The 14313-nt window shown below is 45.9% G+C and overlaps 1 protein-coding gene across 2 annotated transcripts in view; it reads right to left on the minus strand.

Annotated features, from left to right (window-relative positions):
• Positions 1-1194: 1194 nt before the first annotated feature.
• TCTN2 (tectonic family member 2) overlaps positions 1195-14313 on the minus strand; it is a 28793-nt gene continuing 15674 nt past the window's right edge. For both annotated transcript variants that reach the window (XM_077747986.1, XM_077747985.1), the window contains exons 12-18: positions 10721-10801; positions 10049-10160; positions 7200-7306; positions 3965-4118; positions 3116-3241; positions 2880-2968; positions 1195-2518 (exon numbers count right to left, since the gene is read on the minus strand). In XM_077747986.1, coding sequence (XP_077604112.1) covers positions 2415-2518; positions 2880-2968; positions 3116-3241; positions 3965-4118; positions 7200-7306; positions 10049-10160; positions 10721-10801 — 773 coding nt within the window. In that variant the 3' untranslated portion in view covers positions 1195-2414. The remainder of the gene's footprint in view (positions 2519-2879; positions 2969-3115; positions 3242-3964; positions 4119-7199; positions 7307-10048; positions 10161-10720; positions 10802-14313) is intronic.

Consider the following 14313-nt stretch of genomic DNA (forward strand, 5'->3'; position numbering starts at 1 on the left):
GACTGCGGGGGCTCCACGCGGAAAACAGCCCTTCGCTCAGCCCTTTAGCGCTTTTGAAAATGAGTTTTACTGAGTTTGTGCCGTAAAGCTCACCCGTTTGGAGCATACAATTCCGTGTTTAGTAAGCTTACAGAGTGGTTGTGCAGCCGTCATCACGATCCACTTTTGGAACGTTTCCATCGACCTGAAAAGGCTTCCACCTGCGCCGCGCAGTCGGCGCCCACGCCTTCCCTTCCCAGCTCGGGGCAATCGCGAACAGCCTCGTCTCGTGGGTCTGCCGTCTTGGGACACTTCATACCAACGGAACTACACCGCATCATGCGGTCGCGTCTGCTCTTGCCGCCGGCCGTTCTCCCGGGTCCCGTCCCCCGCGCAGATCGGAAAGCGGATCGGGCGCCGGCACTGCGCCCTCCCCCCTTCCTCCCGCCGCCGGCTCTGCCGCTCCTCCCCACCGCAGCTGCAGTGATCTCTGACACAGGACGAAAATCTGGTGTCGCCCACTTTAAATCCTCTGGCTTCTCCCACTGCTTTCCAAATAAAATCCAAATTTCCTAGCATAGCCGGCAGGGCCCCACAGGATCTGACCCCTCTGCTCCCCCAAGCCCCCGTCTCCGTCGCCTAGCCTTGGCCTCCCTTTGCTCCACCGCACCTGCCTTCCGCTATCTTCCCCGGTAGGTGCGCTTGAACTTGCGGATTCCTTCCTCTGCCTAGAACATCCCTCTCCTACACCCTCTCAAAGCTGTCTCAGCTCAAGTGTTCCCGCTTCTGAGGCTGACCCCGACGCCTGGCTAAGGTAATCTCCCACCTCACTCCACCGCACCCTGTTTTATTTTCTTCATCACACCTACCGCGGTCTGCAATTATCTTCTGTATTTATTGCCAGTTTCCCCCCACTAAAATGTAAGCTCCACCCACAAGGGACATTGTCTCAGTATCTCCAGGGCCCGCATGTAGTAGCCACTCAATAAATATTTGTCAACTGCATACATGAATGTGTAAATGTAGAAGTTAAAACCATATAGTAGGTCCCTCAGATCCCATTTTTCTGCCAAAGTGAGCTTTCCCTTCTTTAACTACAAAAGTCATCCTAACAAAGCCCACAAAATCAGGCTCAATTACCTGTCATTTGGAAATGTTTAATTTTCCAGAGCTAGTTCACTAACTGCCATAAACTTTCTGAATCACTACAATTAATTGATCAGTGGGTAGTAACTTTTATTCAGCAAAAAACAATTTTTTTACTCCTTCTATAGGATGTAATCACTTCAACCACAGAAGTCCAAATCAAAGAAAAAGAGCAGCAGAAGGGAATCCACTATTTCTCAATGAAATACCAATAGTGAGTGGTATTGAGGGAGAAACTTTTTTATGTCATTAGTCATATGTTTAATATGAATTAGTAAAAAATAGAACTATATTTACAGGCTCAGATTGGAAAACGCAACAACACATTCGACATGTCTGGGAAGTCAGGAGGCCCCAGGAATTCGATCAGCGTGTGAAAAGGTAGACAATCATTTTTCAAAATTAGGTTTACCGACAGTATACAAAGTCCATATAAAACATAACTACATTTATCTGGCCCACAAAGAAAATTACAAGATTTGCTATATGGCCACGACAGGAATGTGATTGAAGACATCCATTTCCCCCAGTGACCCCTGCGTCATGCCTTTTGTCCCCTTGGAAGGAGCCACAGGAGGAATTTCTCTCAAGGCTCAACTAGGAAAAACTGTCCTTCGTTGGAAACCAGCTTATTTTAATTCCATGCACCTATGATTCCTGTAGCTAATCATACTTGTTTTTTTGTAAATTAAAGACTAAATTAGGGGTCTACCTTAGCTATCTGCAAGGTCTTTGGCATTTTCACGAGTTTACCTTTAATCCTGATTTTGTTTTACTTTCCTCTCAATATTACTTTCCTTCCCTCAGCCTCTACATCTTCCCTCATCGATTTATTTTGTGTCTTTACATACAAAATAATAGATTTTATAATATACACATATTAAGCTTTATGGATTTTTAATTCTTTCTTTAGAATAGGGGAAATCAATCAATTCAACAGAGATAAAAATTTAGAGAAAATACTAACTCTCTCAGGTAAGAATAATCTATTTGGACCAAAATTCCTCTGACTTTAGAAACCTGTGAGACACTACAGCTTCTAGGATGTATTTACCCAGTTGACCCTCTCGTACATTTCGCTCAGCCCGCTCCGGCCACTGGAACACCTCTCCTGCATTGCTCTGCACATCAGGATAGTTGCATGCCTGAATTAAATTCCCAGTGCACTTAAGAAACATTTTCTCCAAAAACAAAGCACTGCATTTATTACAATGTCACAGAGAGGCGCACAGGAGTACAACAAATCACTGAAGTCTGTGGTCTGCAAGAAGTCAGATGGCAGTTGAATTTCACTCTTTGCATGTGCCGGCCCAGGGGTTGCTGAGGAATGCAGCTAACATGAAGAAGGATACTAGCAATAAGCCCTTGGCCACACACTGAGAATAAGGCTCCCCTGCAGAACAATGAATGAAATGAAGCAAAATTCTTATTTCTTAACTTTTTTGGTAATTATTTAAGTAGAAGTAAACCAAAACAATAATAGTGATAATTTCTGAGTGGCAACCTTATTAGTTAATTCTTGAAAACTTTTTCCACGTGTTTTAAGTTTTGGCACTGAGTGGCCCAGTGGGTTAAGCGTCTGACCTTTGATTTCAGCTTAGGTCATGATCTCACGGTGTATGAGTTCGAGCCCCGAATCGGGCTCTGCTCACTGACAGTGCAGAGCCTGCTTGGGATTCTCTCTTCCCCGCTTCTGTCTGCCCCTCCCCCACATTACATAATGAAAGCCATTCCAGAAATCTGCTTTAGCCTACCTTGATAATACCGGGTCAAAGGATACAGAAGTTGTGGCCAACACACTTCATTTCTGTTACAGTCATACTCTGTAAAATTGATCTGGAATCTACAAAGCAATTTAGAAGATTACAGTAGGTCCAACAAAGTGTGCTTTTGATGAGACGCATCAATGCTTGATGAAAGAAATAAACTATTTTCGAGTATATATTTTCCTGCTTCCAAAAAATGTCAACTAGGTTGTCAACTGGTTTACCTTGTCAGTGGACGGGGTAACTGTGCGGGTATCTTAATAAACTGGACGGACGCACTGACAGGGAAAAGGTCGGCCTTATCTTCGCAAGAAAGCCCACATTGGAACTGCCAGTTCACGAAGGAGAGCCTGGGGGGACGAGATGTGTAAGGAACACATCCACCACGTGTTTCTAACCTGTTAAGGGCATCAGGTAACTGACAGCAACAGTACAAACTGGGATGCTCTTAAAGAAGGTTCAAATTCTACTAATGCTATGTCCTCCCCCTTGGATGATGTAAATTTTCCAACATATGCACAGAGAGAGAGTAGCACCTCCTCGGCCGATCACCCAGCTACAATAATAAACAACATAAAGATAAGAACAGCAGCAGCTCAGCATTTTGGAGGGTCTTCCAAGTGCGTGCACATACACCACAGCAGTCTTCGAACAGCACCGCCAGGCGCGTGTGGGCTAACGTCCGTCGTTTCTCCTCTCCAGCATCCCTTCACTTTTCTTCTGGCAACCGCACCTCAACTCCTCTTCGGAAGACCCCCTCCCCACAGTGTACCCTAATGGATTATTACGTTCACGGATTTCAAATGTGCTCGGCACAAAGCAGCCCCTTGCTCGTTTGTACCCCCCAAGAGACCTTGCAGAATCCCTCACACACAGCTCTATAAACACTTGTGAGAACACGTTACCATTACACATACAGTTGATGCATACACCGTTTACGTATAATCGTGTTGCTAATAATCGCAATTTGTAAACAAACCATCAGACTATAAATTAGCGTCTCTCTATGCTTCGGAGCACTCTCAACGTTCCTGACTCTCTCTAAGCGACACTCCTCCCAGATGCGGTCATACCTTGTCTCTATGCCAAGTATCTCCTGCTGAGTAATCCCTTCTACCGCACCAGCATCGGAGATGAGGATGCGGACACTGAGCCGGGCAGGAATATCCGTGCAGATGCCGTTCACGCTAACAGATGGGTCTGCGCCTGAATCGGGGGCATCTGCACCTAAAGAAATACTAAGTTGTGCATTTTGGAAAGAAGAACTTAATAACAGTTTTCCTACAGTGCCAGGATGCAGGGGGGCCACGATGCAGGGGGGAAATAGGAAATGTTATTAGATAGCAATCACTTTACTACACGTTCATCTCTAACAGTACTGTCACTCCTAACTATGTTACCCGTTGGGTTCAAAATGTTTCCCTGTATGTTAAGTCAGTCATTGGAACTTTAAAATCCCTGACCCACGGCGGCACCTCGGTGGCTCAGTCGGTTAAGTGTCCAACTCCTGATTCTGGCTCAGGTGATGATCTCACGGTTTGTAAGACTAAACCCCAACATCGGGCCCTGTGCTGACAGCGCAGAGCCCACTTGAGAGTCTCTCTTTCCCTCTTTCTCTGTCTCTCTCTCAAATAATTTTTTTTTAAAAAATGAAAAAGTCAACTTAAAAAAATTATAAAATAAAATCCTTGACCCACATAATAAAACCATAGTCCTGATTCGGTTCCCAAGCTCCACACTCCCCGAGTTTTAGCAGAAAGACCCACCACTTCAGTCAAATGCCACGAGACTTCGCGCATCCTGCAGGGCATAGGAAAAGCTGTATACGTATGACACTTAAAGCGCAGCTAGCAATGTCAGTTAGTATGGATTAAATAGTTTGGAAGCAACTTCCTAATGTGTCGCCATAGAGTGACACACGTGGAAGAGAATAAAACTGAATAAGAAATTAATTTTCATTCTTCTGGAAAACCAGGCCTCGGGGGAAAGCAGCAAGGTGATGACAGGAGGGGGTGGCAGGAGGTGACACCTGCCGTCCCATTTCCTCCTCCTCCTCGAGGCGCGTGTTCAACGTTGCTTCTCTTCTGTTTATCAGCCAGGACCGGGGTCCATTTGGCTTACACATGACACAGAGGCTAACTGCGTCCACCTTGAAGGCCACGAACCACCACCACCTCAGCTGTCTTACCTAACCACCTGGGGTTTTTGGTCTTGAAACATCCATACTTTCTACTTGTGCCTCATCCGTCGGGCATTTCTGCGGCCCACCCAGCCGGCCTGGTGGCAAAGCCCCCGGGGTTGACAAGCCCCAACCTCTGGATTCCATTTCCGAATGAGGAACTAAGCCAGGGCCTAGTGGCTTGAGCATGGGACATGGCCCCAGGGCCCCCAGAACCCCTCCCACAGTCAGAGAGTGATATGGGCGCCTCGGGCCCACGACATTACGATGATCCCTCACCGCCCAAAGTGGGGAGGGGTTGGGGTCATAAGGATCCAGACCGAATCACAAGGGGTGAGAAGAGCGCAGACAGCCCGCGGAGCTGAAGTGACCTAAGGTGGTCAGGAGTGCAGGATACAGATAGTTGCCTACCCCGGCCGCACAGAGTGGGGGGCAGAGCCACATGCGCAGTGACAGAAGGGGACTTAGGAACGCGGATACTGCAGAGCCAGTTAGCTCTTTCTGGCCCCAAAAGGCAACCTGTTAATGAGAGCAACAGAAGCAGCTTTCTTTCTGTTCAGCACAGTTACACACTTAAGACCCCCCTCCCACGATATCACAAAGACGTCGCCTGACTTGCAGGCTGCGGGGACAGCAAAGGGGCTGGAACCCCGGCTTTTGGTTCTAGTTCTGCCACCACAAACCATGGCCTCGAGCTTCTGCACTGACCAGCGGAGCGAGCTGGGGCTCGATGGCCAGACACACGTGTTGGATTCAAAGCCGAACTTGGGCCTGCTGTGGAGAGCTGAGCGCAGCTTACCGCCGCTGCCCGTGCCACGCACCTCACCTCCTCGCACCCGATCCCCTGCTAGCCCTTCGCTACAGACGCCCCGGCCCAGGTCTTCCTACCCGGCCTGGGTGGTCCCTGCTCTCCTGACCTGCTGCACAGTTAACTTCTTACTTTCCCAATGGCTCTCTTGAGACACAATTCATACGCCACGCAATTCACCCCTTTACAGTGTGCACTTGAGTGGTCTCCAGGACACGCACAGACTTGTATGGCCATCGCCAAATTCCATTTTTAATGCCCCAAAAAGAAACCTTGTGCCCATCAGCAGTCACTCCTCATCTCTTCCTAACCGCCCCCGCCTCTGGAGACCATCAACGTGCTTTCGGTCTCTACAGATCTGCCCATTCTGTCCGTTTCGTACACACAGCCTCAGACAGTTCGCGTTCATTTGTGTCCGGCTTCTTTCACTCCGCATCACGTTTTCAATCACCTTATTTCCTTTTAGGTTAACAGCATTGCTTTTATAAATTACAATGTTCGTTCTCAACTGCCTACATCCCTGGCAATCAAAAACAGCAATGCAAACCGAAACGCGCTGAAAATCTTCAATCCTCATTTACACTTCCTTTTACAAAGACTGTTAGCTAATAAAACAATTGGGTGATTTGAACTTCATGTGGATTTTCTCTTAAAAAACAAAAATTGTGGGGTGCCTGGGTGGCTCAGTTGGTCAGGTGTCTGACTCTTGATTTCAGCTCAGGTCGTGATCTCACGGTTCTTGGGTTCAAGCCCCGTGTCAGGCTCTGCACTGACAGCGCAAAGCCTGCTTGAGATTCTCTCCTGTCCTCTCTCTGCCCACCCTCCCCCTCCCCAGCATATGCAGGCTCTCTCTCTCTCTCTCACAATAAATAAATAAGTTTGGTTTTTTGTTTTAAAAAAGGGCATCATTGGGGCTCCTGGGTGGCTCAGTCAGTTAAGCGTCCAACTTCGGCTCAGGTCATGACCTCATGGTTCACGGGTTCAAGCCCCGCGTCGGGCTCTGTGCTGACAGCTCAAAGCCTGAAGCCTGTTTCGGATTCTGTGTCTCCCTCTCTCTCTGACCCTCCCCTGCTCACGCTGTCTCTCTCCCTCTCTCTCTCTCTCTCAGAAATAAATAAAACATTAAAAAAAAAAGGGCATCATTAACAAAGGTAAAAGATGTAAAGAGCCTGCTGGCCAGAGAGTTAACCTCAAAACAAATGTCAGTTGAGCCAGAGCAAAGAAGGAGACCTGCTGTGTGGAGCTCCCACACACACAGGGCTAGCACTGTGTAACCACAGCAACAAGTTGCACGCTGCACATCTATGCAGCTTTGACTTACGTATTATTTCGAGCCAGCCGTCGCTAGGATCATTGTAATCGGAGTTGCCTCTCATTGCAACATGAGTTGCCTGTATTAATGAATCAAGTAGTTCAGCAGCATTCTCCCTGCAAAAGAGTAAGACATTTCTCAGCACATGGCTGGCGGGTCTCATCCTGAGGTCCTTTCCAGGGAGTATGTAGGCTGTGCTTGCTGGGTGCCTAAATAAAAGCTGCCAGAAGAACTGGCATTAAATGCTGGCTGGGTGTCTTTGCTCTCTCTCTTTTTTTTTTTAATGTTTATTTATTTTTGAGAGAGACAGAGAGCAAGCAGGGAAGGGATAGAGAGAGAGAGTCGCAGAATCTGAAGCAGGCTCCAGGATCTGAGCTGTCAGCACAGAACCTGACCCAGGGCTTGAAATCATAAACTGCAAGATCATGACCTGAGCCAAAGCCAGACGCTTAAATGACCAAGCCCCCTAGGTGCCTCATGTCTTTGTTCTCTCTGATGGCCTTTCCAGGATGGACCTAAGCCACTTGGGGAGGACATACAGAAGCATCTTTCACTTTGGACTTCAAATGTTAGTAACTTATGTTGGTATCATATAGTTTACAGACTCCATTGGGTGGTCATAAAAGTTGGGAGGTGGGTAGATCAAATACTGAGTTACCAGGATAAATGTACGGGCCATAGTGATCCAATAGCAAAAAGAACCTTTTAAATATCTAGCTGGATTTCTGAGCCATGAGATTAAGTCAAGACTAAGAATTGGAAGACACCCAGTTGGCTCAGTCCCTTAAGCATCTGACTTTGGCTCAGGTCATGATCTCAGGTTCATGAGTTTGAGTCCCGCATCAGGTGAGCTCTAGCCCCATTTCAGGTGAACATGAGCCCCACTATGGGTGAGCCCTGCTTCTCTCTCTCTCCCTCTCTCTACCCCTCACCACTTGCACCCACCCCCAAAAATAAATAAATAACAGCTTCTTTTTTTTTTTAATAGTTTATTTTTGAGACAGAGAGAGACAGAGCACGAGTGGGAAAGGGCAGAAAGGGAGGGAGACACAGAATCTGAAACAGGCTCCAGGCTCTGCGCTGTCAGCACAGAACATGAACTTGAGCCCATGAACTGCAAGATCATGACCTGAGCCGAAGTTGAACGCTTAACCGACTGAGCCACCCAGGTGCCACATAAATATAACAGCTTCTTAAAAAAAAGAATTGGAGCTTAGCATTCCTTCTTTCTGGCAACGTCACTGACAGGTACAAACTTTATAAACTGCAGGGGAGCGACTGTGCGACTCCAGCCTTATGTCCCACAGTCAAGAGCCTCTGCTGGTAAGTTACACCTGCAGTCTACTTCCTGCTTAGTGCCTCCCCCATCTTTTCCCTGCTTCCCAAAGAACTACACGCCTTGACATGTGTTATGGATAAAATGGGTAGAAGGATGCATGCAATAAAAACCACAATGAGGGAGACCTGGCTGGCTCAGTTAAGCATCCGACTTTGGTTCAGGTCATGATCTCATTGTTCGTGAGTTTGGGCCCTGCACTAGGCTCTCTGCTGTCAATGCAGAGCCCATTTTAGATCCTCTGTCTCCCTCTCTCTCTGCTCCTCCCCCATCCATGCGCTTGCTCGCTCTCTCTTTCAAAAATAAATAAACATTTAAAAAACATTTTTTAACCCACAATGAGATAACGCTTCACACCTACTGAGATGGCTCCTATCAAAAAACATAAATTCAGGGGGCACCTGGGTGGCTCTGCAGGTTAAGTGTCCAACTTCAGCTCAGAAAATAAGTGTTGGGAGGATGTGGACAAATTGGAACCCTCTGACATTGCTGGTAGAAATATAAAATGGTGCAGCCGCTGAAAATAATGCAGTGGTTTCTCAAAAAATTTAAACACAGAATGACTATATGACCCAGCAATTCCACTCCTGGCTACCTGCCCAAAATAACTGAAAGCAGAGAGTCAAACAAAAATGGGTAAGTGAACGTTCACTGCTGCACTATTCACAAGAGCCAGAAGGTGGAAACAATTCACAGGTCCATTTACAGATGAACGGGTAAACAAATGTAGTGCAGCCGTACGATGGAGGACTCAGCCAGAGGGGAGCCCAGCACTAACACCTGCTACCACAGGGACGAGCCTCCAAAGCATGAAGCTGAGTGAAAGAAGCCCGTCACAGAAAGTCACCTAGTGTACGATTCCGCCTATATGAAATGTCCAGAAGACGCAAATCCCTAGAGATTAGTGGTCGCCAGTGGCTGGAGGAGGGGAGGAATGGGGAAGGAATGACAGTGGGTACGGGTTTCCTTTTGCAGAGATGAAAATGTTCTGGAACTAAATAGGTGTGGTGATTATACAATGTCATAAACGCACCAAATGCCACTGAACTATTCACTATAAAATATGAGTTGTATTGTATGAGCGCTGCCTCGATTTAAAAAAAAAAAGGGAGCATCTGCATATCCATTAACACACTTTCCAAATGCCACCCAGGCAAGTGCAAGGTTCCTTATACACCACATAACAAGTATTCCTTTAATGTTAATCAAACCAATTAAATCTGCCTCCTGCCCTTTTGTACTTCTAGGAGTACTGGGCTTCAACGATGAGCAGACTCGAGCAGAACAAATGCATAAATATGGGTGAAAGGGCTTTAGTCCCAGGGAAGAACTCGATTTTCCCCCTATCGATATTTGAATCAATCAATCAGTCAATAAACTGTACTTCACTGTCCTCTACCACTTTTACACACTTTTTTTATTCAGACTAATTTTTCATTCATGCTATCATTACTATTCATGTGGTGAATTCATTTTAAGCAAACCACTCAAAACGCAGGAAAATAACCAATGATATACTCACCTGAGCTGCGTACAGTTTTCACTGATCCCCACTTCTAAAAGACAGCCAGATAGAGCATTTTCTCCAAATAAAATGGGTTTGAAAGTTGCTGATGTACACAAACCCCTTCCAGCTAGAAAATAAGATAATCTTTTTACTAGTTTTGCTAAATGAAAGTAAAGATTTACTACTGTTTTTTTCCTGGGAAACAGACAGAAAACAGAACGTAGAAATAAAGTTGCCAGTTTTCGAGAACTGAGGTCATTGTCACTCTATGCCTTTCAAAGCTGAACAAAGGCACCTTTCTGTATCAGAACACCTTGACCGGGAGCAGTGGCTTACTCTGAACACACGAGTTAATGTCTCTGGAAGAGGCAGGCAAGTACCACCACGGCAGAGATGTCCTGTAGTTCGGAACAACTCTATAGTCATGTCAACACGCAACAATGACAAGGGACTCCCCAGCCAATCCTGCATCTACATCTCTCTTACAAATAACCCGCACTTCAGCCGTAAACAGTGTTAACTTTTGAGAAAACGTAGAAGCCTGATCTCCCCCATCTCCACCCCCATCCCCACCTAAATAAACCAACAGGAATTTGAAGTGATTAACTACTTGATTAGATTCAGAAAATGGCAATACTTCCAATTCTAGCTTACCAACGGCCTAATCGTATTACCAAACCAGATTACCCGGTTGCCAAAGGTGCAGACTCGTCACATTATTCACCCTGTTGGTATTTAGAGCTCGAACAGGCTTGCCAAGTTGGTAACCTAGACAAACACAATAATGAGGACTAGCTAAAGTCAACCTAATACAGCAAGCACAACCTTGTCAAATAGTGTAAAAGAGGAATACACACCAAAAGGAAACACAGAAAAAGCTGTGTCAGAATACACTTGAGGGGCGCCCGGGGGGCTCAGTCGGATAAGTGTCTGACTTCGGCTCAGGCCACGATCTCACGGTTTATGAGTTCAAGCCCTGTGTCGGGCTCTCTGCTTACGGCTCAGAGCTTGGAGCCTGGAGCCTGCTTCAGATTCTGTGTCTCCCTCTCTCTCTGCCCCTCCCTCCCCCACCACTCAAAAAAATAAACATTAAAAAAAATTTTTTTTTAAGAATACACTTGAGAGAAGATACCATCTTCATTCCTTTTCTGTTTTGCTTTTTTTTTTACTTTTTTAAGTTTATTTTTTTTTTTTTGAGAGAGAGAGAGAGAGAACGAGCAGGGGAGGAGCAGAGAGAGAATCCCAAGCAGGCTCCAGCTGTTGGCGCAGAGCCCGATGTGGGGCTCAAGCCTACAAACCCATGAGATCATGACCAGAGCCAAAATCAAGAATCAGACGCTTAACCCACTGAGCCACCCAGGCACCCCCATTTTCTCTGTTTTTTTTTTTTTTAACAAAGATATTTGTGTGACTTTCTAAATAAATTTTTTAAATAAAACCTGAAAAGGAACATGCAGGTCTCGGTGCTGGAAGGGAGTCAGAGTCCTGGCTGCGACGTGTTTCTGTTGTGGGCTGCGTGGGGGACTCTGCGGCCCCAGCCCGCACTGGGGAATCTGCGGCCGAGCGGCCGGGTAACGAGTGCTCGTGAGTGATCACTGCTGCTTCTGTCACAGGTGCTTTGAAAGTGGACTGACACCGAAGTAACCTTTCGACGGAAGGCTCTCCAGTGAATCAGTTCCACCTCCCGGTCTGATCCAGGTCCTATTCCCACTCGTCTCCTATTAACCCACCTTCCTGCCTGCACCTCGTCATTAGGGAAACGTCCATATGCACGTAAAAGTGGGAAGGAACGCCGTGGATGCCGAGAGCACCACCACCCGAAATCGACAGCCCTCCGTATTGAGCCTTATGTGTCGTGTCTACAGTAGTACATGCATACGTATGTCATTTTTGCAAGGCCTTTTGAAAATCAGTTCTGTCCTTGACACGTCACCGCTAAAAGCTCGGGCCAGCCCTTTTCTCGGCCCGCACGGGCTCCTTTCCAAGGTACGATGTCCCCCACGCAGCCCACAACAGAAACACGTCGCAGCCAGGACTCTGACTCCCTTCCAGCACCGAGACCTGCGCATACCTGCCCGGAAGCCCAGCGCTCCTTTATTCACTATCCTGTATTGTTTTCCGTTGTTGCCATGACCCTGTGCCGTCTTTCCAAGTAAGAGAGTTAATTCCTTGCGGAGAGGGCCCATGTCGTGTGGTCTTCCTGCCCCCAGGAGTGCTGTATACACACAAGCTATTTCACAAACTGATCAGTTCCGGCTCATAGTCAATTTCTTCTTTTTTGACAAGAGCGTCAACATTTGTCACATATTCTGACAATGCTTCTCGGAAATCACGTGTAATTGAATCATGAAATGAAAACCCTTAAACTCCAACAGCCTGCTAGGAAACCCAACAGTATTAATTTATTTTTAATGTTTATTTTTGAGAGAGAAAGAGAGAGAGAGTATGAGCAGGGAAGGGGCAGAGAGAGAGGGAGAGAGAATCCAAAGCAGGCTCACACTGTCAACACAAAGCCCAATGTGGGGCTCGAACCCACAAACTGCGAGATCATGACCTGAGCAGTGACATTCAACCCAGGAACCCCAAATAAACCCAACAATAAAATCCAAAACTCCACATTAACAAATACACTAAAATCTCATTTAAAAGAAAATACATATATATACATGGGGCGCCTGGGTGGCTCAGTTAGTTAAGCGCTGGACTCTTGATTTCAGCTCACATCATGATCTCATGGTTCATGAGATCGACCCCCGCATCAGGTTCTACACCAACAGCACAGAGCCTGCTTGGGATTCTCTCTTTCTCTGCCCTCCACCCCCATTCACACATGCTCTCACATGCTTTCTCTCTCTCTCAAAATAAATAAATAAAATTTTAAAAATATATATGTAAAACAGATCATGCATTATTAAGTCAGTATGTACAAATATTGAAAATCATGCAAGCTAAAACAGTATTTAAAAGTTAAAAAGTTTTAAGAATAAATAAATAGGGGGGCCCGGGTGGTTCAGTCGTTTAAGCATCCAACTTCTGATCTCGCGGTTCGTGGGTCAGAACATTGGGTTCTGAGCTGGCAGCTCAGAGTCTGCTTCAGATCCTTTGTCTGCCTCTCTCTCTGCCCCTCCTCTGCTCTCAAAAATAAACATACATACATACATAAAAATAACCAATAAATAAAAGTAAAAAAGTTGTTCCTTTGTGGTTACTTACTGCCTGATTAAGAATACTAAAAAGAGGGACAAGTTTTTAAAAAACAATGATAGTTTATCCAACATATATTTACTGAACACTTACTGTTGCTCAAGTCGGTACTCCCCAATAAAAATATAATGCAAGCCATATAAGTGATTTTAAAATATGACATATTTTTAGAATTTTTTAGACATTAAAAAATTTTTTCCAGCAGCCCCGGTAAAAATAAAAGAGAGAGAGAGAGAAAGGAGATGAAATTAATTTGAAGACTGTCTCTTTTTCAACTCAATATATCCAAATATTATCATTTCCACATATGCCACTGGCCACGCTGCAAGTGCTTAGTAGGGAAGCGTGGCTAACGGCTGGCACGTTGGACCTGCAGTTCTCCTTACTGTCTGAATTTTTTTTACTGTTTATTTATTTTTGAGAGAGACAGAGAAAGACAGAGCATAAGCAGGGGAGGGGAAGGGAGAGAGGGAGACACAGAATCTGAAGGAGGCTCCAGACTCTGAGCTGTCAGCACAGAGCCCGACGCAGGGCTCGAACTCACAAACCGCGAGATCATGACCTGAGCAGAAGTTGGATGCTTAAGAGACTGAGCCACCCAGGCGCCCCTCTCCTCACTGTTTCAAGGCACTGAGGAGGCAACAATGAATTAAAGAAGCAAACAAATATATAACAAATTGAGTGATGCCATATTTGCACATAATGACAAAATGCGCATAACCAGAACTTCACAGTCACTATGAAGTCTCTCCATGGACCCCAGGTTAGGAACCCATCATCTATAGCTTCTTATTTCTTCTTCTTCTTTTTTTAATGTTTATTTATTTTTGAGAAAAAGAGACAGAGTGCGAACGGGGAAGGGGCACAGAGAGAGGGAGACACCGAATCTGAAGCAAGCTCCAGGCTGTAAGCTGTCAGCACAGAATCAGACATGGGGCTCGAACTCACAAACCGTGAGATCATGACCTGAGCCGAAGTAGGACGCTTAACCGACTGAGCCCCACAGGCGCCCCTTTCTACTTTTTTTTCTTATTTCTTAAAAAATTAATTTAACCAACACTTCAAAGGTATTATCT

Source organism: Crocuta crocuta, unplaced genomic scaffold, assembly GCF_008692635.1.
Source record: "Crocuta crocuta isolate KB4526 unplaced genomic scaffold, BGI_CrCroc_1.0 scaffold29, whole genome shotgun sequence".
Taxonomy (NCBI): Eukaryota; Metazoa; Chordata; class Mammalia; order Carnivora; family Hyaenidae; genus Crocuta; species Crocuta crocuta.